The following is a 24475-nucleotide window of genomic DNA, read 5'->3' as shown; positions in this document are numbered from 1 at the left end:
CATACCACTGTATATTGTACAGCATATATGTTTTGTGAGGTTTCTGAACTCTTTTGGGAATAACCTGCCCCCCCACCCCCCTTCCCCAATGGGATCACTTGCCGAATCGCAATTGCTGCATCTGTTGCTGAGGCAACTGCAGGTTCAAAGTGCTGCAGCACTGCGACGTGGAAACAACTATCGCAGTCACACTATAAGCACCTGTTGCTGGTGGGTGATGCAAGGAACGTTATAAATGCAGGGAACAGTATAATTTGGCCACTGACCTGGCCCCGACCCTGCCTGTTTGCTGTGTCAGTGTATAGGTAGATAAATAACTGTGCTGTTCCTGTTTCAAGCTGAATAAAGCTGGTTTTGCTAAAGGACTGAGACTCAGCCTTGTTTTTGAGGTGCAAGACAGCGACTCACGCGTCACAATATATAGATGTTATGACAATAAAGCTTACTTAACTTGACCAGTGTTTAGTATCTTTTTGTTGTATATTAAGTCTGTGCAAAAGGTGTAATTTCTGAAACACTCAAAATGTCTGTATTTCCAGTTAATCTAACTATAAAAAATAACGTGAATCACTTCCAAATAAATACACTGCTTGCCATGTCTCATGGAATCTGTGCATTCTGATTGTGGTTTTAAAGACTATCTCCAACAGTTTAATAATATCTGTGCAGGTGGATTGTTGAGGTGTGCCTGAGTATTGGTGTGCAAGTGAACTTGGAGAAGCACTTCCTGTATATGCCAACCCACCTTGCTCCCGATGCTGCCGAAAGAAACGTCTGACGCTTGTTCTGGAAAATTTGGTTCAAAAAAACAATTCTAGTCTTCATTATCTGTTGTGTCATTTATTTAAGGATGTGAAATCAGCTCAGACAACCACCACCTGTTCTATTTCCCAGAGTGAACACTCCAAATTATTACTGACACTGTGTTAAAGAGCCACTGTTATGATGTTAAAAGCAGTATTAAAATAGTAAAATAAAATAAAACAAAAAGTAAGCTTTTCTGAGCACTGAAATTTGTTTTTCTAAATCAAAGGGATTAACCATATTTATTGCCAACAAAGAATTGCAAGGAGTGAGCCATCAAAACTGTATTAAATAACCAGAAATAAAACTATAAGAAAACCGAGTCGAGGAGAAAAAGCAAGTATGAAAATTAGAATAGATACAATGAGACTTTTTAATAGTATTTATATTCACTGATTGGATCTGTATCTCAGACACAAGTGCTTGTGCAATTGTACTGTAATGTATCAGCTAATACCAGAAAAGCCACTCATATAAGATAGGAAACTCTGTCTTAAAGAGAGCAACCCCTGAAAAGGATTGAGGGGTTTATGTTGACGCAACATTTTCATCATCTAAGCCAGCATTTCATGGGGTGCGGCAATACTTGTGATAGGTCACCATATGATTGTGCAGCAAAATTAACCGAGTTCATCCAAGCAAGAATTCTGTGTCAAGTGATACACTACCCACTATTTAGCTATTTAGTATGCGAAACAATGGCATTGACACATTACAGATATCTTTCGTTTCTATTGCATGAAACTAGGTAAGTATTCCCCATTTCATAAACAATCAAATTGAGAAGTCTGACAACAAAGACCCTTATAAGACAGGTCGAGATGACCAAGCAAGAGCCAAAACCTGATTCAATCTGTATCTTGGACAAAGAAGCTCATGCTGATGCACTGTAATTTATTACCTAATATCAGGAGCAAGCAGGCAATATTTCTTAGCAACCTATGTTCTGTCAATAGTGTTGGAATGAAAATGCTACATAATTAAAATTCAAACAAAAAATATAAAACTTTTTCAAATATATTCATGGAAGGGAAGTTTGAAAATTAAACTCCCTAAATAACATTTTTAACCAAAAAAAAAAAAGATTTGAAGCAAGTACAGTGATCCCCCGCTATATCGTGCTTCAGCTATCGTGCCCCCGCTACATCGCAGACTTATAATTATTATTATTACCAGGGGGCTTTGCCCCCTGCTCGCTTCACTCGCCCACCCCCGGGTTTGGTTTACCGGATAAACAATTTAAAGGGATTGTTATTCTCATGGGAATTGTTACATATGCATTATTTTCATTTTTACTTTAAAACTTTTGTAAAAACAATATTGTCCTTTATTTCCTGCCCCAGGCGTGGTTAAATCTCTTTCTTGCGGGACTTATAACGAAGGGGGGGGGGGGGGTCTGAACGCATGCTAAAGAGATGCGATCAATTCAGCTGCTGTCTTGCTGCTGGCCACCTGTGTGTTGTGCTTGTTGCACTTTGCATCAATGACTTAAAAGTCTGTACAGCAGCTGTCCTTTTGCCACTTCGCGTCTCTGCTGCTAGTGTTCTGAAGGAGGAGGAGGAGGAGGGGGGGAGTGTGTGAGGACTGAACGCACGATAAGGAAAAGTGCTTGGATCATCTGCTGGCTTGCTGAAGCTGCTGCTGGCAAGCTACGTCTTTTAAGAGCTGGGAGCACCTGAAGTGACTGCCAAAAGCATTCCAACAACTGCTAGGTTAGATGTCAGTGAACTTGTTTTAAATTGTTTGTAAGTAGGGCGTGACGTGCAAAAGTCACCGTCTCACGGGTTTTGCTTCCTAAGGTTGTAATGTCTAGTCTTGCATGTCATCAAAGTGTCTCTCCGAGATGATCTAGTTTCGATCGCTTCGCTCAAACAGCTACTGGCTTTGTGCTACTTCTGCCAAGATGCCTGTTCTGCTTGTTGCTCTGCGCATCGATCATTTAAAAGCCTGTACAGCAGCTGTCCTTCTGTCTCACTGCCTTGTCTTACGTGACGATAAAATGTCTCTTGCAGGATGTCAAATTGTCTTTTGAGAAGATCAAGCCTCATCTCCTTGCCATAATTTTTTTTTATAATAGAGAGATGTTATTCATATCCTTAGCCCGACATCCCCATATCATATGTGTTTACAAAGTGTGTTTTAATAAGTTTACATGTGTTTAAAACATGTGGGAGGGGTATTTTAAGGTTTAAATTATAAAGAAAATGTTTATTTATATGGTCTTTCTATATCGCGGATTTTCACCTATCGCTGATGGGTCTGGAACGTAACTTCCGGAATAGGCGGGGATCACTGTACAGTGAAACCTCGCTTTGCGAGTAACTTGGTTTACGAGTGTTTTGCAAGACAAGCTAAAATTTTTAATAAATTTTGACTTGATAAACGAGTGAGGTCTTGCAATATGAGTAGTATGTATACGCTTTGTCTGCTGAGCGTCATGTGATCACAACTGAGCTGATGGTTCTTCTCTCCCTCTCCTGCTGCAGGATTGTGGGCAATTGTCTCCTATTCTCTGTCTGAGTCAGCGTGCCTCACTCATATAATCAACATCCATACGAGCGTATACTGTTTAATACAGCATTGTGACACTGTATTTTTGTTTGTGTGAGCGTGCGTGTCCGCTGTGACGTGTGAGTCCCTGTCTTGCACCCCAAAACACGAAGCCGAGTCTCATTGTGACACCAGCTTTATTCAGCTTGAAACAACAACAGCGCAGTTATTTATTGTAGCGATATGTGCCACTCTCCTATACACAGACACAGCAGTCAGGCAAGGTCGTGGGCAAGTAGTACTGTGCCCTGCGCATTTATAATGTTCCTTGTTCCTTGTATCACCCATTGACAGCAGGCGCTTATAGCATGTCCGCGATCTTTTCAGATTCGCTTTTACGGTGAATTACTACAGCGCTGGGAGACTGTGATTGCTTTGGGACGCTCTTCCGCGCGTCGTCCCGTTGGGTGGAATCCCACAAGAGTTTAAAAACTCACTCACACCAGCCACGATTCTTTTCAAAGGTAAAGTGCAGGTTAATTTGTTTTATGTATTTTTATTTTATATTAATCATTTTTATATGAATAAAATGAGTATATATAGTTTTGGGTTGTGGAACAAATTATCTGAGTTTCCATTATTTTTTATGGGGAAATTCACTTTGATAGACAAGTGCTTTGGACTGAGAGCACGTTTTCGGAACGAATTATGCTCGCTAACCGAGGTTCCACTGTAGTTGGATTTCCTAATTCATAATATTACCACACTGTCTGGTGACTTACACTTGATCAATGGATTTTGAAATTTTATTTTTGAAATTCATATTCATATGTATACAGTGCCTGCAAATAGAATGTTGATATTTCTTCACCAAATATTTAGTATGCATTGATGAGCATTTTAAACATGTCTACCAAGAAGCAGCAAATCATACTGTATAATATTTTTAAAATAATAAGGTAATTAATTCCCAAAGCTTTTGTTGTTCTAATCATAAACAACCTCATCACTTCTTTTGGGGCGCCTTAATAAGCCATTAAAATGCCTTGAGCAGCCCCGGCTCAAGTCATAAGGTATGGCTTTCAAAATAAGAAAGGCTGTGAAAGAGCCAACTCAGATATGTGTAACTGTATGTGATTATTTCACTTATTGTATACTTTTACTAAATCTGTAGCTATAGTAGTCTTATTTTTACTTATTCACAAGTAGTTTATTACATTTCTATTGTAATGTGATGCAAACTGCAAATGTGACAATAATGTTAAATGTTTAACTGAGCATGCTGATAAAGTTTAACAATATTTGAAATTTTATATTTCAGTTTAAAAGTCACTTCACTAGCCATGGGTTAAGATATATGACCATGGAGACAAATGTAGTATTCTGATTTTTCCATTACTATGAGTAAAAGTGTTAAATACATAGACAAAACATAAAATGTGAAGTTGTGTTGCACTACACCAAACCAAATTTCAAGTTTGATTAAACTGATTTTTGCTAACAGATTTTTTTTCCACCAGAAAATCAAGTTAAACCTTAATACATGGAATTGACTTATACACAATGTAATAGTTTAACTTATCACAAGTATTAGTTATGTGCCAATATATATTTGAAGTCACTTTACATGAAAGCTACATAAAACATTTTATCACCCACTGTACGCTTATCACATTGAATTTCAACACCATCATACTTCACAGATGACATAACATAGCGAGTATATTGTATTACACTTTTGCAAGATGTATTCCTACATGAGAATATAAGAAATTTGACAAATGAGAGAAGACGATTCAGTCCATCAGTCTCGTTTGTTTAGCTAATAGCTGAGCTCTCCCAATATTTCATCCAGATTCTTCTTCTTAAAGGTTCTCAAGGTTTCAGCTTCAACCAAATGGTTCAGTAGTTTGCTCCAGATTCCAACAGTTCTTTGCGTAAAGAAGTGCTTCCTGGCTTCAGTCTTAAATGCACTATCCCTTAATTTCCACAACTTAATTTCATGAAATTTCTTTTTCATTTCATGATTTCATTTTTCACTGGACTAATTCCCTTCCTAATTTTAAACACTTCAATCATGTCCCCTCTTAATCTTCTTTTGCTTAAACTGTAAAGGCTCAGCTCTTTTAATATTTCCTCATAATTCATCCCGTATAACCCTGGAATCACCCTTGTTGCTCTTCTCTGGACCTTTTCTAGTGCTGCTATGTCCTTTATGTAGCCTGGAGACCAAAACTGCACACAGTACTCCAGATGAGGCCTCACCAGTGCATTATAAAGGCTGAGCATAATCTCCTTGGACTTGTACTCCACACACCGTGCTGTATAACCTAACATTCTGTTACCCTTCTTAGTGGCTTCTGAACACTGGCAGTCGATAGCTTAGAGCCCACTACGACTCCTAAATCCTTCTCATAAGTTGTACTATCGATTTTCCGACCGCCCATTGTGTATTCAAACCTAACATTCTTACTTCCTATGTGTAATACTTAACATTTACTGATATTAAATTTCATCTGTCACAAATCTGCACAAGCTTGTATGCTATCCAAGTCCTGCTGTAATGATATAATGGATTCCAAATTATCTGCTAATCCACCTATCTTGGGTCCACATATCTAAGGTGGGATCATGACTGTTGCCACAGCAGTAGCTTTCCTCCATTGTTGTTTTGTGTGCTGCTAGTGCATCTGACCGTTCTCATTCATGTCACATGACTATAAATCATATGCATATCTGATTTAAATTATCAGATTTCTGTGTCCACACAGCCCTAAAACATCAAATTTGTGTCACATTAAGACAAAAAATTGGATTTGAGTCACTTCAGCCTGGTAATATGAACATAGCCTAACATAATTTTCAATAATAATATATTTCCTAGTGATTTGGGGAGATGATAAATTGGTCTTACTGTGTGCTTGTGTGTGTTTGTTCACCATGTGATGGGCTGTGACCCCATCCAGGGACTGTCACTGCCTTGTGCCAAGTGCTTCCTGGGATAAGCCCCTTCTTCCACATTACTTAGCTCTGGGTAAGTGGGCTTGGAAAATGGACGGATGGAGAAATCTTTTAATAGTTACATGTAGACAAAAAAAACTGTATTCATTATGGAAATGCACCCTGAAAGATGCAATATATTTGACTCTTGTCATCACCTGGCTTGTGCAACCACTGCATTTCCCAATTTCCCATTGGGATTAATAAAGTATCTATCTATCTATCTATCTATCTATCTATCTATCTATCTATCTATCTATCTATCTATCTATCTATCTATCTATCTATCTATCTATCTATCTATCTATTTGATTTGTATGAACAAATCTACACATGGACATAATCTCCTACCATGAATTGTAGTACTCCATTCTGGAGCAGATTAAAGTTTTGCTTATCTATTTGTCTTATTTATGAACATCAGAAATATAGAATATTATTTAAAATGATATTTAAGTAGTATAACAAAGTAAATTTTAATCACTTTAAACTGCTAATAATACGGTATTGTACTTTATCTTACACATATTCAATGAATTTATACTTATAATGTTCAGACCAACTCTATTTATAAATGCAGTTAATTTGTTTATAATAAATAAAAATGAAATACATTTGAGTAAATATATATATATTTTTAGTCCAATTTAAGCACAACAAACAATGAGCAACTTGACTGAATCCATCACAGATTTCATCCTCATTGGATTTCCTGGACTTCAAGACTACAAGAACATTCTGTTTGGCTTCTTTTTGGCTCTGTTTTTGGTCACCTGTATTGGAAACCTTTGCATCCTCGGTTTAGTAATACTCGATCAGCGGCTTCACACACTAATGTATTTTTTTCTATGGAATTTAGCTCTGTTAGACGTTCTTACAGTCACAGCAATCATACCAAAACTGCTGGCTGTGTTTTTAGAACATAATACGATTTCCTTTGCCACCTGTTTTGTGCAAATGTATATGATCATCTCCTGTGGGGCAACAGAAATTTTACTTGTGGCAGCAATGGCCTACAATCGCTATGTTGCAGTTGTGAAGCCTTTGCATTACAATATAATTATTAATCTCAAAACCTGTATAGTAATTGCAGTTACTGTTTGGATACTGGGATTCCTAATCCCATTAATAACAGACACCATGGCCTCTTACTTGCCATTTTGTAGTTCAAATCAAATCATGCACTGTTTCTGTGACTATCCAGCAGTGATCTCTTTAGCCTGTACTGATGTTTCAAGCCATGCCATTGGTTCCCTGTGTCTTGTTCTAATTGTTGTCTATGTACCTTTTATATTTGTGTTGTGGACATATCTAAAAATTATAACTTCTGTAATTAAACTTAAAACGGAAGGAAGCCACAAGAAAGCCTTCTCAATGTGTTTTTCTCATGTGATTATTGTGCTGTTCTACTACATTCCCACTGCCATTGTTTATATTGGAATGAGAATAGACAGCATCTCTTATGACAGACGAATTTTGATTGGAGGACTTAATATTTTTTTACTCCCATGGTTAATCTGATGGTTTACAGTTTGAGAAACGAAAAGATAAAGGCAGCTGCACAGAAATATTTTAGAATTTACATTATCCTTCCAGAAAAAACACACCCTTCTGTCCGTAGTTTATGAATAATTCCACTTAAAAAGACTTCTTTAACAGTGGATACTTGTGCTTTTATTATAAATCACTTTACTCCAAAACAGTGAACCTGCAGCAGTTTTTATTTCAAACATCTGGAAAGTTTATTACTGGCTACAACATTGAGCTGTGCATAAAATACAAAAATGGCAGTTCAATAAGTCCAATAAGTGCTGCACTGTACAATGCTGAGGGAGTCACTTCATATGCCACAGGTTTAAAAATATAAACAAAAAGACAATTATACAATTATAATTTTTCCATTATTTTAAACAAATGTGTTAAATACATATGTACAACATAAAACGTAAAGTTGTTTTGCACTACCGCAAACCATAAATTCAGGTTTGATGAAATTGACTTTTGATAACAGAAAAAATAAATTTCTTTCCCATAAATTCAAGTTGTATCTTAATAAAATGGAAATGGTTTATATTTAATGTAGTGATTTAACTTAAGATAAGTTCAATATGAAAAACGTGGCATGGTATCAAAGTACACTTCATATATATGAAGTCTCTTTATATTAAAACTACAGAAACATTTTATCACTTGTGTCAGAAAGACTGTGAAATTACCAACTAAAATGCTTATCACCAGGATGGTAATTCCTACACCATTGAACTTCACAGGTGATATAGTATACGAGTGCATTATTCTTTTGCAAGATAAATTCCTACATAAGAAATTTTTCAATTGTTTATTTAGCTAATAGCTAAACTATCCCAATGTCTCATCCAGGGTCTTCTTAAATGTTTTCCACAACTCTTTGCGTAAAGAAGTGCTTCCTGTCTTCAGTCTTGAATGTACGTCTCCTTAATTTCCATGACTTAATTTCATGACTTCATTCTTCCTCTAAAGTCAAACGTCATTGAAGCAGATCAGTTATAAAAGTTGACCTCATGGTGTACAACAGGTAACATCTTCGTATAAAGGGAATGCAAAATCTTATATTCAAGTGTCGTCAAAACTCTACTAGAACCGTCACATATTTTTTCAGTAGTATAAACACCAAGCCCTTACAAAAATGAAATACATGTAAAATATACTTTTAAAAATGTATTACCTACATAGCATATCTTAAAATGTATTAAATATAATCAATCCTTAACATTTGTGCATTAAATTTTTACAACTTCAAATATCTGTGCAAGTTTCTTTTTTGTAATTTCTTTTTTCCTATGTTGCTAGCAGCATTACATATTCGCAGGGTTTTTGGCTCTGCACAGTAGATAAAAAAAAATGAAGGAGACGATGCGTGCAAGTTTGAGGATCAGGTAGTATCCTTCCAGATGCTTCACCGGTATTGTTCACCCTATTGTTATAGAGCAGAGGCCTCCCCATGCATCATTGCATTATGCACACGAAGTGTAGTGCAAATCCTTCTGGCACTAAGCCCAAGTCAAGAACATTAGTGATTTGGCTTAGTGAGAAAATTAAAATTGTTCAATAAACTTCATACTGGAATGTCGGCTGTGATTTGATGTTATTGAATTGACCAGCTGGTTAGAGATTTCAATGTTGCTAGTCCCAAGATTAACTATGAACTCACCTCTGGTATCTTTAAAGATCTCAAGCAGCACATAAAGCAGATGTCGCTGATGGATTATGTCACGCCAGTGTGTTCTTCACGCTCTCCATTGCCATGAAGGCCAGAGTATTGGAAGTGACATCGAGACACATTTGCAAAACAAAGACGCTGATGAAGAGGTGTGAGGCAATTTAAGGTGGCCCAGCATTACGATTTTTTTTGTAGGCTTCAGGGATTCTAATGTTAATCGTATGTGAATTGTTAGATATGTTGCTTTAAACTGTGGAACAGAAAAGTAAATCAATGAAAAATGTCTCCTTGTCTCAGACATTACAGAGGGCACTTAATTTGCTATGGAAAATTGTCTTAAATAAAACATTGTTATCACCTTTTTTAATTGCATGGAACACTGGATCAAACATACAATAAAGCCTTAAAACATATCCATTATGTCCATTTTGAAATGGAAAAGATTTTAATTTCAGAAAACAAGACTTCTGTATTTTGTTGGTATGTTTAAGAACAAAATAAAACTGTAAATGACACATTTTAGTACAGACTCTTTTCTCTGATTTAAGTACATGTTCTGGCTCACTTTTCTTTTCACAGCAACCAGAATCGTTGAAATTTCCATTTATAAACCCAAATCATTTACTTTGACTTTTGTTTCATTGCAGACAGTATGAACCCACAATATTTCATGTTTCGTCTCGTTAACTTCATTCCATTTGTTAAAATATCTCCATTCCTGCAATTCAGTCCTGCAACACATTCCAAAAAAAGCAGGGATGGGGGATAATTAGGGCCAGTAATGAGGTAAAATAATGGGATTTCAAACAGGTGATGTCAACAGCTGATTGTAACGTTGATTTGGTACAAAAGCAGCATCCACAGAAGGCTGAGTCTTTGAGGAGCAAACTGGGGCAGAAGATCTCAATCAAACAACAAATGTGTGAGAGAATTATTGAACTGTTTAAAAACAATGTTCCTCAACGAACGATTGGAAGGGATTTACATATTTATTCCTCTACAGTGCATAATAACATTAAAACGGTCAAGGAATCCGGAGGAATTTCAGCGCATAAAGAGCAAGGGCACAAGCCTAAGCTGAACACCCATGATCTCCGAATCCCCCAGACTGCACTGCATCAAGGACCGTCACTCATCAATAGCTGATATAAACTCATGGGCAAGGGATCACTTTTGAAAACCTTTGTCAAACACAACAGTACTGAGTTACATTCACAAATGCCACTTAAAACTTTACTGTACAAAAATATGCACAGTGAAAACTATGTCCAGGAGTGGTATTGACTTCTCTAGGCACTGAGGAATTTGGGATGGATCATCACACAGTGGAAATGTTTATTGTTGTCAGACAAAAGAGCATTCCAGATGTTTTTTGGAAGAAAAAGATGCTGTATATTCCAGACAAAAGTCGAAAAGGACCATCCAGTCTGTTACCAGCAACAAGTCTGAAAGCCAGGGTCTGTCACGGTATGGGGTTGTGTCAGGGCCCTTGGCAAAGGTCATTCACTCTTCTGTGTTGGTAACATTAATGCAGAATAGTAAATTGAGAGTTTAGAGCAACATTTGCTGCCTTTAAGACCACATCATTTTAGGGAACATCCATGCATTTTTCAACAAGACAATGCAAAAGGACATTCTGCACACATTCCAAAGGCATGGCTGTGGAAGAAGAGGGTATTTGTACTGTACTGGCCTTCCTGCAGTCCTCACCTGTCTCCAATAGAGAATGTGTGGAAAATTTTGAAATGAAAAATACAATGACGATCCAGTACTATGATACACCGTAAGCTGTGTTTTGCGAGAAGAATTGGACAAAATAACAACTAAAATGCTTCATTGCTTGGTATGCTCAGTACCAAAATGTCTTTTTAAGTGTTGAAGTGGAGAATGCTTTTCCATACCATCCCAACTATTTCTGATTTGGGGTTCTAAATAAGGAATGAAAATAACACAAAACCAAGTGTGTGTCTGAAGTTGTTTAGCAATACATTACCCTTCTATTAAAATGAATTCTATGTTGAGATGAAAAAAAAAAGTGTTCCACATCGCCTGTGTCTGTAACCTGCTCCACCTCCAAACAGTTATTGGACTATATATAAGTGTGTAGCAGAGTCTAAATTTGTATTATCTATAGTGTCTATAAAAAGTATTAATACTCCTTGAAAGTTTTCATGTTTATTTATTATGCATCATTGAATCACAGTCAATTTAATTTGGATTTTTTGAAGCGGATCACCAGAAAAAGACTCTTTAGTGTAAAAGTGAAAACACATCTCTGCAGACTATGTGAAATATTGTGAATTTACCCTTGGGATTAATAAAGTATCTATCTATCTATCTATCTATCTATCTATCTATCTATCTATCTATCTATCTATCTATCTATCTATCTATCTATCTATCTATCTATCTATCTATCTAGTCTAAATTAATTACATATGTAAAACTCAACAGAATTAATCACGTAGCTATTCACCCTCTTTAATATAACACCACTAAATCATCACTGGTGTAGCCAATTGGTTTTAGAAGTCACAGTTCAATGGAGATCACCTGCCTGTGTCATGGCGAAAATTTTGGAGCAAAACACGCACCAAAAGGTTTTAACCTGAAATGAAGGCTATTAGGAGACACAGGATAGGCAAACAGAGTTTATAGGTTTGTTGCAATAAAACAACAATAATAACCCGGACTCAACCCAATACGGCCAAATTGGACTGAGCCCTGAACAGGCCAGAAATCACAGTTTATATAATTATTTATCATCCTCACCTCGCTCAAATTAGCTCATTCGCTGTTCCCTCTGACTCCCCTCTGCACCTGTCCAGCCAGTACCTCGAGTTCTCATGGGATCTATTATTATCTTCTGGTTTCCTTCTGCAGCTGGCCACTGGTACTGTCTATTGTTCATTTTTATTTTCTGTTTTTGGTTATTTTGATTGGCCTCAGCCGGGCAGATGTTCCTTCTTCCATTTTTGGGCTTTCTGTTATCACTTCCCGTTCCTTGGCTTTCAAGCTATTTTATATTGGTGGCTAGCTGTTAAGCTTTAATTAAAAAGAAATATGGGGTGTGCTTTTATTTAATCATTTGCTTAGCAGGCCTGACTTGTATTAATATCTGCACTAAGGTTAATGCTTATATATTTTTCTATATTTGTTTATGCTAACACATGAATACACTAATTTTATTTTCCATATATTACATCATCTTGACCTCGTTGTAACAATGCCTTTGCTGTTTCTGCTGACTCACTATTCCAGCTGGTTTCTCATGTACCTATCCTGACCATTTTTCTGTATTCCATCAGTGGTATACAGTAATTCCTTGCTTCCTAGCCTTCAGACAACAGGTGTTCTCCTTATTCCCCCTTCTGTTGTCCTCGCATAGTTTCTGTACGTCATTCTCTTCCTGCTCTATTCTTCCTTTCCCAATATTTGCTAATTTTGCTTCAAGCTTAACTAGAAAATGCAATATGACTAATGTCTTTATTTAACTATTTGCTTGACATATCTTATTTGCTTGTCATGTCTAATTTATGCTAAATCTAATGCTTCAGAAGCTGTTAATTACTTTTATTTATGCTTAATACATAAATTTTTATTTTCCATACCTGTAATCAAGGGATTTCTTATGACTGTCATCTAAATGCACCTTCTTCTGGAAGGCCCAACTGGTGGGGAGTCAGTATGGTGGCCTAAGTTACATAATGTTCTGAAAGTTAAAACGGGCTTCTCATTTCTCAAAATTGCCATGCTGTTAGTTGTCTCTTATTGGATCAATGGATTTTGTGACCTTTTATTTTGGAAATTCATATTAACTTTTGTACAATGCATTTAGAATACTCTGCAAATGGTATTTTAATATCAATTCACCAAATACTTAGTATGCTGTGATGAAAATTTAACCATGTCTACCCAACTACAGCCAAACCTATAGTATCTTTTTTTAGAATAATAATGTAATTAATTCCCCAAGCAAATTGATCCTCCTAATTAGAAAGAAACTTACCAGTTCTTTTGGGATGGCTTGGAAAGCCAATAAAATGCAATGAACAGCCCCGGCTTGTGTCTTAAAGTTTGGGTTTCTAATAAAGGAAAGGCGGTGACAGAGCTGACTCAGGTATGTATTACTACACAGTATGTCTGCTGTTATGTCATTTATTGTATACTTTTACACAATGCATAGTTCCAGAAAGTCTTATTTTTGTTTATTCACAATGAGTTTATTATATTTTTATTGTAATGTAATGTAAACAATACACTCCGTGGAAATATCTTTGTTTTAAACGTTTAACTGATCATAATAATACATTTTAACAATACTTTGAACAGGAAGGGAATCCATAAATTCTCAGAATCGATCAATAGCACAGGTGCAGGGTGTATTTATCAAATGAGCCAAAAAGTTTCACATGCCTAGAGTCTGGTTACTTACTCCACTGAGTGGCATCGTGCTGAGTTGATCGGGTGCAAATTTCTGCCATTTATTCTACAGTCATGCAGATGGCTTTGAAGGAGTTTTTTCCTCCATTCTACCAGGGAAGATTTTAAACATACAACAATTATTGTGTTTTTTGACACTGACGGACTTGTTGATAAAGTGTTTTGTCACCCCGTGAACAGATTGTTAATCAGTAACATTACACTGAACTGCTGAGGGAAAATATCAGAATAAAAGAACATCCAGAGCGGTGGCTCACCTGCACACAAACATTTTGTCAGTCAAAACAGATTTTTGATCACAATGTAGCTGCTGCATCACACCCCCCATATTTGCCAGATCTCGCTGTTTCTTCTGTTTATTCCCAAAATTAAAATGAACGGGCTGTAGTGAAGAATATTAGTTACCATGGAAGTAATTTGGGAAACAAATGTTAAAGGCTCTGGACATGGTAAAACAAGAGGAGTACAGAAAATGAACAGGAATGGGAGAAGCGCTGGGGCGAGTGTATTACTTCTGAAGGAAAGTATTTTAAAGGTAAATAAAAGGGAATTGCTGTAAGTTTTACAATAAAGACTTTTTAAAACAATTCTGAAGATTTTGAGTCACCCCCTCCCCTCCAGTATTATACTTCAGTTTAAAAAGATATCATTATTAAAAAAATTAACTGAGATTGAGATTATATTTATTACAATCAAGTTTCATTTTTCTGCATTCTTTTTCACTGGAAAATGTGTTCTTATTATCAAAACTAAAACTCTCTTGCCTTCCAGATACTGTAATAGTGTTTCACTAAGAACAGGCTTGTTTATCGTTATTTATTATTAAAATTAGTAACAAAATCCAAAGTTGATTTTTTGCCTGTTTATAAATGAAAGATTTGTGTGTGTTGACAAAAACATCTTGTGTGTTAAACAATGGGAAACAAGGAGACATTTATTGTCTCTTTAGATCTTTAATTGTGACCCAATTTGGACATCTAGCCTAATTTGTTTAGCAGCAAAACTGCTAGATTTCTGCTACATTATTAAGGATTTCTTTGGTTTACTAGCGCATGATACGTCATCACCTTTGATACTCCCACTCCAAAGTATTATGACATCTTGTTCTATAAGCCATTAAGAATAATTGGTTAAACTAGCAGTGGAGCCATAGCAGGATCCTTAAAAAAAAACTAAAAATCATATAGAGAAAAAAATGACTAACTGCCAAATCACTATCATTACCATACTTACAACAAAACATATTTCTATAATTTCATACAAAGATTGTCTTACAAACATCCATCCATTATCCAACCCGCTATATCCTAACACAGGGTCATGGGGGTCTGCTGGAGCCAATCTCAGCCAACATAGGGCGCAAGGCAGGAAAAAACCCCGGGCAGGGCGCCAGCCCACCACAGGGTGCGCACACACAGGACAATTTAGAATCGCCTGCATGTCTTTGGACTCTTGGAGGAAACCAGAGCATCCAGAGAAAACCCATGCAGAACATGCAAACTCCACACAGGGAGGAACCGGGAAATGAGCACTACCCACTGCACCACCATGCCGCCCTGCCTTACAAACAGTAAAAGAAAAAATACTACTAGAAAAAAGAAATAATAGATATAAATAATAGAAATAATAATAATAGAAATCAAAATCCCTAATAAACAAAAGGGAAAATAAGCATTTACAAAAATGAAATATATGTAAAATATATTTTAAAAATATTTTACTACTTCTCTTAATGTATTTGAAAATATTATAAAGTACTTTATGGATGAATATGTTTTCTTACAGTATTGTAAACCATGTAAATAACTTCAGGTTTTGTAAATTGTTTGTTTTGTAAATATAAAAATATATTTCTTTATATATCAAATACTAGGAACAATATGCTGTCAGATATAATTTAGAAGACAATTACAATATATTTTAATAAATGCTATGTTTTTCTAAAATTGAAGTAAGTTGTGTCACAGGACAAATTCTAAATACATTATTAACCAAATACAAATAAGTAGTAATGCTGTACGTTGGACCCAGCCAGAGCTGCCTACTTGAACTACTCTTAGTGAGTTAGAATCAATGGGAAGACTGTGCTTAGGATTTTCCAGAATAAGTAAGAAGACATGAATGATCTGCCATGGGTCTGGTAACACAATGTATTGCTTTAAAATATACAATATTTGAATATCTATTTAACAATATGTTAGCATAAATATATTTTTATTATATTTTTGATATAATCTTAAAAAATATATTTATTTTAATTACACATTTTCCATTATATAGAAAGGTAAGTCTACATATCTTTTGTGTATACTGAAATATATTTAATTCTCATAAGGATCATGTTAATTGAATTCAGGTTTTGGTTCTCTAAAGGGTTGAACTGAAAAATGTTGGTGTTTGATATGAAAATAAATATTATGGTCAGGGAAGAAAGAAAAATAAATCTGTAGAGATTTCCAGAGCAAATGACTGCCCAGCCCCACCTGGAAATTGTAGTCATGTCTACATATGATGCAATGCCCTGGAGATTCAGTTCTGCAGGCCTCATCACTACAGAATCTTCTTTATCCTTTATAGCATCAAAAGTGACTGCAGGGTGCTGAAGCCAGGTGGCAGTAGTGCAGAGACCACCAGAGGATGCTAGAAAGATGAAAAAAAAAACCAAAAAAAACAATTATTAGTATTTGAAACGTTTAAACAACAGCAACAGTTGTAAAAGCATACTTTTAATGTGTATGTGTGTCTTTGTTAGCATTTTATTATTGGCATTATTCTGAGGAGACAGGTACATACCGTATATACTCACGTACAAGTTGGGCCTTGAAACCCACAAAAATCGATCACAAAATCAAGACCCGATTTATACGCCCATTCAAAAATGCGATACTTAATTTTTTTTTTTACTTCGTCTTGCCTCCTTCAATGTTGCATCAGTTTCTCAGACGCATTGAATTTTGTTGCAGCAGCGCAGTTACCAATTCCTTTCGCTACTTCAACGACATTTAATTTAAAACCAGCTTCATATTTTCTTCTGATCGAACTCTCCATCGCAGATAAGGGATGCTCTTACAATAAAGGTGTATGAGGGTGTGAGATACAAAAAACACAAATCGGTGCAAACGTCGCTTCAGAATACTTTGGGTACTACCGTGTGGTCACGTAGGCACAATAGAGAGAGAGACAGAGCTTAGGAGCACACGCTGATACAGTGCATTGCCACACCCACATTGAAAAAAAAGGCAGTGTGCTCCATGGTTACTCTTTCAGGTGGGCGTTAGCATATCATAACCTCTTGGACCAATAGCGTGAGTTTTCTGCATTCGACTTATACGATCAACATTATTATATACCAGAAATTACACAATAAAATCAAGTCCCGACTTATCCGCGGGAGAACTTATCTGTGAGTATATAAGGTAAGAATTTTTTTATTGTATTATGTACAAATGAAAATAAAACTGAATTGAACTTAAAACATATTAGAAATTATGAAAAGAATGAGTTAAAAAGTGTGTCTTTCAGTCTTTTTAAATGTCCATCTGCATAAGGGCTGTACTTGTCTGATGTATCTCTATTGACAAAAATTGCAGTTTTTGTGTATACAAGCAAAAAGGCCTTCTCCCCTTGCAAAAATTAAATATTTAGCAATATAGCTCCAAAATATATGTATATAATATATGTAGTTCAAATATTTATTTAAGATTATATGTCTATAAATACAATGAAACATGCAATTCACTTCATATTTTAAGAATCATACTTCCAAATATGCTATGTATGAGACAAGCAATATGGTGTGCCCGATGTTTATTTCTTGCTTTATCTTTTAACCTGTAAAAGCTTAAATACCAGCTTTCTGAAAGAACCCAATTTATTTTGACCTCCCTGCAACTTTCTTTAATTCATCAAAGTAGGAAGATGCGTCACTACAGATAGACCACAATGTTTTCCATGCTGAAACGTGTATAGTAAGCTTGGTGTTTTCCGACATTTGAAGAAAAATAGTGAAAAATAAAAAAATGTCTACCAGTTTTTTTAAGTGGACATCACTTTAATATTAGCTTCTGGAGACAAAAGAAATATCACCAGAATAACAATTTTAATTATAAATAGGTCTGAAATATTACAGGACTGCTCACAAATGCAAGATTCTCAGGTACCATATTAAAATTACAAAGTAACAAGGTGCCATCAAAATGAAAATGTTTAATGAAAGAATGTTAAAGAAAAACAAAATCCTCTTTAGGTATGATTTATTTGAGAATGCCTACTTTTAATTCCCATTTACAAACCAAGTAGTGTAGTGATGGTAGAACACCATAGGTTACAACCTTTTTACATGTCCTAGCTTAACACTAAGCTGAGTCACAGTGCGATTTGTTCTTGGATAGATCTCAATATAACAAACACCTAGGAGATATCTGTTGGATGAGATATTGAGTGTCAAGTCCGATACTTGTGTGGAAATGCAAAGATTATATTTGTAAAATGTACTTCAATATATAAAAATTACGAATATATGTTAAAAAATATTGAATTACTTTTATACTTTAAAATATACTGCATAGTGTATTATAACTAGAACTTAAAGTGTAAACATATTTTATAATTTGTATATTTATTATTCCTAGTATTTTAAAATACATTGGTAAATTTCTTTAGTAAATCTCAATATATGGAAACAGCAATAGTTTATATAGCTTACTATATATTTTAGTACACTGCAAGAAGTTGCAATATATTTATCCTTGCAGAATATTTTAAAATAAATTCATATTGGTGTTGATATTTTTAAAAATGTATTTTACATATATTTCATTTTTGTAATGGCGTCCGGTTATTTTATGCTTTACTCAAGGTACACTGAGTAAGCCAACATTTGAATATCTGAGATGTAATGATGCTAATGTTGGTGAAATACAGTATGTTCATTTTTTTTCTTGTTGGTTAAAACTCTTATGGTATATGAGAGCACATTTTCACTGCACAGGCCTTCTGTTTTCTCAGCCAAGTAAGATTACTGAAACAGTTACTGAAAAAATATATAAATGTTTGCACAATACCTTGGCGAGCTCGGCATTCCCTTCTTTTCCACTGACCAGCATGCGTGTGGCAGATTCACTGGCAGTATGATGCCTGACGTCTTGCTGTATCCAAACGGCGCCATCTTTCGCCTTTATGTCTTTTGCAGCTGTGTTGTTCTCTAACATTAACTTATTTAACACATTAAGGTTATTTATTTAGTAATTATTTATCACATATTTATATAAATTTTTTAAAATATGTATAAAGTCATGTATTATTGTTTTCGTCCCTTTCATATTTTTCTTAAAGATACAGTCATTAGAGTCCATCCATCCATCCATTTTCCAACCCGCTGAATCCGAACACAGGGTCACGGGGGTCTGCTGGAGCCAATCCCAGCCAACACAGGGCACAAGGCAGGGAACCAATCCCGGGCAGGGTGCCAACCCACCGCAGGACACACACAAACACACCCACACACCAAGCACACACTAGGGCCAATTTAGAATCGCCAATCCACCTAACCTGCATGTCTTTGGAATGTGGGAGGAAACCGGAGCGCCCGGAGGAAACCCACGCAGACACGGGGAGAACATGCAAACTCCACGCAGGGAGGACCCGGGAAGTGAACCCGGGTCCCCAGATCTCCCAACTGCGAGGCAGCAGCGCTACCCACTGCGCCACCGTGCTGCCCGTCATTAGAGTTGAGCAGCTAAAAATTTCACAACATATTTGAATGCATGTATAATTTGTATGTGACAAATAAACTTTGATTTGATTACAAAGATAAAAATGATATCAAAATCCCTAACAAATGAATTGGTTAATTACTAATAACTAAGTTCAGGTTTTGGTTTTCTAAGGATCATAATGGAAATATATGCTATGGTTGAATGGTCAGGGAGGAAAGGAAGACATAAACTTCTGCCAGCAGTAATTTTTTTGAAAATAAACCTCTAGGGGTTCTAAGGTCAAATGACCTACCTGGGAATTCCACAATTAATATTTACATGCGACAAAATGCTTCAGAATGTTTAGGTCAGCAGGATTCATCACAGTAGCATCTTCTTTATCCTTTCTATCATAGGGAACTACAGGATACTTAATTAACACTAGAATTACCAGAGCCTACAAAAAAACTCGTAGCTCCGTCCAACCTTAAATCGCTTCTCACCTCTCCGTCTCTGTCTTTTGTCCTGTAAATGTGTGGATAAGCAGCAAACAGCAATAAAAATAGTAATAATTGACAAAATGTAGACATGAAGTGTATAATGTGTGAAGCCTGAATTCTAAATATCAAAGAAACACTTTCATAAAAGGTACAAATATAACAGAACAAGTATGCTTCTATTCAAGAATATAACTGCAGAAAAACAACCCGCATTAGAGTATGACATTGACACACATTTGTTACGCTCGCTTCAGAGGCGCAATGGTATCAGCTGTTGACTGGTAATCAAAACTTCACGGGTTCGATCCCGGACAAGTCCGTTTTGAGAAGTGAGCTGCACGTATTCTTACTATTTAAGAATAAAAACATACATTTGATTCCAGTCTGTAACAGCCGGTGTAATTTATGATACTTGTAAAGGTTAGCTTTGTTTTTTTTTTTATTCAGTTTTATTCTCTCAATCGTGTTCACGAAACCACCCCCATCTGACACTGCTGTTTTCACATAAAGACGCACTATAACAGAGGTGAACTCAAATGATGACGAGGGTTCTACATCGGTGAAAGAATGCACGTCGCACATTTGCCATCGCTGTACTTTGTATATGTACATGGGAAGCTCTGCAGTCTACTTGTGACTTTATGCTGTAGGAAGTAAGTAAATAAATAAAGGTAAATAGATAAATAACATTCGATCTGGCTCTTACATACAAAGTACAGCGACGGCAGCTTCCACCTGCAGCTATAGACTCTTCAGTACGCGAGCGACTCTCCATGCTAGTGTTTAGATCTGGACGGTGTATGTGCCCCAAAAAAAAGTCTAACTGCATTCGCGTACCATTGCATGCGTACTAAAGTGTCAGCAGGCACTTTTCGTGGCATTAGACATATTTTTTGAGCATGCCCTCTGCACTCTACTTGTGACTTTACGCTGTAGGAAATAAGTAAATAACTCAAGGTAAATATCATTTGATCTGACTTTTATGTAAGTAACATATAAATGTTAATGTTTTGGGCACATGCACCGTCCTGTAGAGTCGCTTGCGTACTGATGATTCTATAGTTGCAGGTGGATTCTGCCGTCGCTGCACTATAACGAGGGTTATTTTTCTGCAGTTATATTCTTGAATAGTAGTTCACTTGTTCTGTTATATTTGTACTTTTTGTGAAAGTGTTTCTTTAAAATTTGCAATTGAGGCTTCACACATTATACACTTCATGTCTACATTTTGTCAATTATTTCTAAAACATGAAAAATGTTTCTGTTTTAACGATGTGTTTACATAGATCGTTGTAGACACGGAACACACATGAAATGCAAGTGTTCCAAATAACGATATAGTGTTTATAAAAGGTGTCATTTTGCTTGACTTCTCACTCTAAGCAACTGACACGCAGGTAAACAGACTTGAGCTGAGAAAACTGTGCGTGGTGGGGAATGTGATAGCAGGCTACTTGTTGTTTGCTGTTTATCAACACATTTTCAGGACAAAAGACACTGACGGAAAAGTGCGAAGTGATTTAAGGTGGGACGGATCTACGAGTTTTTTCGTAGGCTCTGGTAATTCTAGTGTTAAGGGAGGTAGAGGTGGTGCATAGCACCAGAGCTGGTCAGTCCAGAGGCGGCATCATCTGAGGGGTGCCATTTAGCAAAGTTAAGGGTTGTGTGCTCCAGATACTGAGGGGGGCAGGCCGTAGAAGTATGATAGTAATATTGGCGTTATGTACACAATGGGTCGCTGTTTGTTTTTCTGAATGTGCACTTCATACTGAGTGAAACTAAAGTACACCAAGGGGCGTGCTTCTTAAAGTCCACGGTATATTTACAAAGGGGCACTGTTTCAGCTTCTGAACAGGCGAGTGCACCAGATACCAAGAGGGACAGGTCACAGAAGTATGATAATAATGTCAGCATCATGTACAGATAGGAGTGCTGTTTGAGTTTCTGAATGCGCATGCTTTCTGAACATCGAGGGGACCACCCCACATGTTGTATAAGCATGATAATAATGAGTAAAGTCCTTTGGGTCCCACCCCGTTTTCAAACAAGGATGATAATGAGTGGGTGCCATTAATAAAAGTAAACCAGAGAGTAACAGTCACTGAAATCTGCTGATGCTGAGTGGGAGTCGTTAATGAAAGTAAAAGAACATGCTCTGCATACCAAGATGTCTGCTAACCTTAAAGTCTGTTTGTTGCGCTGTTTGTTGCTGTTGAAGGGGCGCATGCTCTGGACAGCGAAGGACACTTCCCACACAGGTAGGCAAAGTCTAATAATACCGACTACCTGCTATGGACAACGAGGGGCTACATCTGTGAATCCTGCCGACAGTTCTAAATGGGCTTTTAACGGCAATGCAGAGCAGCAATATAGAATTCTAGAAAGACAAAAAAATAACAAAAATAAGGATTAATACTTGAAAGACTGTCAACAGTTGCGTATGCATTGTATTATTGTCACTGCCCTAAGGTGACTTACGGTGCCTTCGTAGCTAGTGTATGTATTACATTTTACTCTGGAAGAGGGGAAACAGTTTGTCAGCTGTACATGATTAGGTTGAGAAGGCAAAAAAAATACAGATAGTTAACTTTTGCTGTTTTTGCAACTATAGCCAGCAATTAGAGCATTAGACAATCTAGATGAGAACAGGCCATTCAGCTCAACAAAGCTCGCCAGTCCTATCCACTTATTTCTTCCAAAAAAACATCAAGTTGAGTTTTGAAAGTCCCTAAAATCTTACTGTCTACCACACTACTTGGTAGCTTATTGTTAGTGTTTATCATTCTTTGTGTAAAGAAAAACTTCCTAATGTTTGTGCGAAATTTACCGTTAACAAGTTTCCAAATGTGTCCCCGTGTTCTTGATGAACTCATTTTAAAGTAACAGCATGAACCCACTGTACTAATTCCCTTCATAGTTTTAAACATTTCAATCATGTCACCACTTAATCTTCTTTTGTTAAACTGTAAAGGCTCAGCTCTTTTAATCTTTCCTCATAATTCAACATCTGTAGCCCTGGAATCAGTCTACTCGCTCTGCTCTGGACCTTTTCTAGTGCTGCTATGTTCTTTTTGTAGCCTGGAGACCAAAACTGAACCCAGTACTCCAAATGAGGTCTCACCAGTGCATTATAAAGGCTGAGCATAACCTCCTTGGACTTGTACTCCACACACCGTGCTGTATAACCTAACATTCTGTTAGCCTTCTTAATGGCCTCTGAACACTGTCTAGCAGCCGATAGCTTAGAGTCCACTACGACTCCTAAATCCTTCTCATAAGGTGTACTCTCAATTTTCCAATCACCCATTGTGTATTCAAACCTATAATTTTTACTTCATATGTGTAATACTTTACATTTACTGACATTAAATTCCATCTGCCACAAATCTGCCCAGGCCTCTATGCTATTCAAGTCCTTCTGTAATGATATAATGGATTCTAAATTATCTGCTAATCCACCCATCTTGGGTCCAACTATCTAAGGATGGACCATGACTGTTGCCACAGCAGTAGCTTTCCTCCATTGTTGTTTTGTTGTGCTATGCATATAAGCTGAAAAACACATGAATTCCGATCTGACCATTCTCACTCATGTCGCATGGCTATGAATCGTATCCATATCTGATCTAGGGACACAAATGACTCAAATCTGATTTAAATGATCAGAGATCTGTGTCCACACAGCCTTAAAACATCAGATTTGTGTTAGATTAAGACAAAAAATCAGATTTGAGTCACTTCAGCCTGGTAGCATGAAAATAGCCTAACATACCTTTCAATGATAATATATTTCCTAGTGATTTGGGGAGATGATAAATTGGTCTTAGTGTGTGCTTGTGTGTGTGTTCACCCTGTAAGTGGGTTTTGAAGATGGATGAATGGAGAAATCTTTTAATAGTTGCATGTAGTCAAAAAAACCTATATTTGTTATGGACATGCATACTGAAAGATACAATGTGTTTGACTCTTGTCATCACCTGGCTTGTGCAACCATAGCATTTGATTTGTATGAACAAAACTACACATGGATAGAATCTCCTACCATGTTGTAAGAATTGTTGTACCCCATTCTAGAGCATATTAAAGTTTTTCTTCTCTATTTGTCTTATTTATAAACATCGGAATTATAGTATACTATCTAATATGATAATTAAGTAGTATAACGAAGGGATATTTAATCACTTTAAATTGCTAATAATACTGTTTAGTACTTTAACTTATACATATTCAATGACTTTATCCTTATAATGTTCAGACCAACTCTATTTATAAATGCAATAAACTTGTTTATAATAAATAATACATTTAAATATATATATATTTTTTACCCCAATTTAAGCACA

The 24475-nt window shown here is 36.3% G+C and overlaps 1 protein-coding gene across 1 annotated transcript; it reads left to right on the top strand.

Annotated features, from left to right (window-relative positions):
• Positions 1-6936: 6936 nt before the first annotated feature.
• LOC127527586 (olfactory receptor 6N2-like) lies at positions 6937-7922 on the top strand. Its single transcript, XM_051926692.1, has 2 exons — positions 6937-7683; positions 7794-7922. The coding sequence occupies exons 1-2, from the start codon at positions 6958-6960 to the stop codon at positions 7920-7922; spliced, it is 855 nt and encodes a 284-aa protein (XP_051782652.1). The 5' UTR covers positions 6937-6957.
• Positions 7923-24475: the final 16553 nt, after the last annotated feature.

Source organism: Erpetoichthys calabaricus, chromosome 4 (genome assembly GCF_900747795.2).
Source record: "Erpetoichthys calabaricus chromosome 4, fErpCal1.3, whole genome shotgun sequence".
NCBI lineage: Eukaryota > Metazoa > Chordata > Cladistia > Polypteriformes > Polypteridae > Erpetoichthys > Erpetoichthys calabaricus.
Note: the sequence above shows the minus strand (reverse complement) of the source record. Positions and strands in the feature narration are given on the sequence as shown.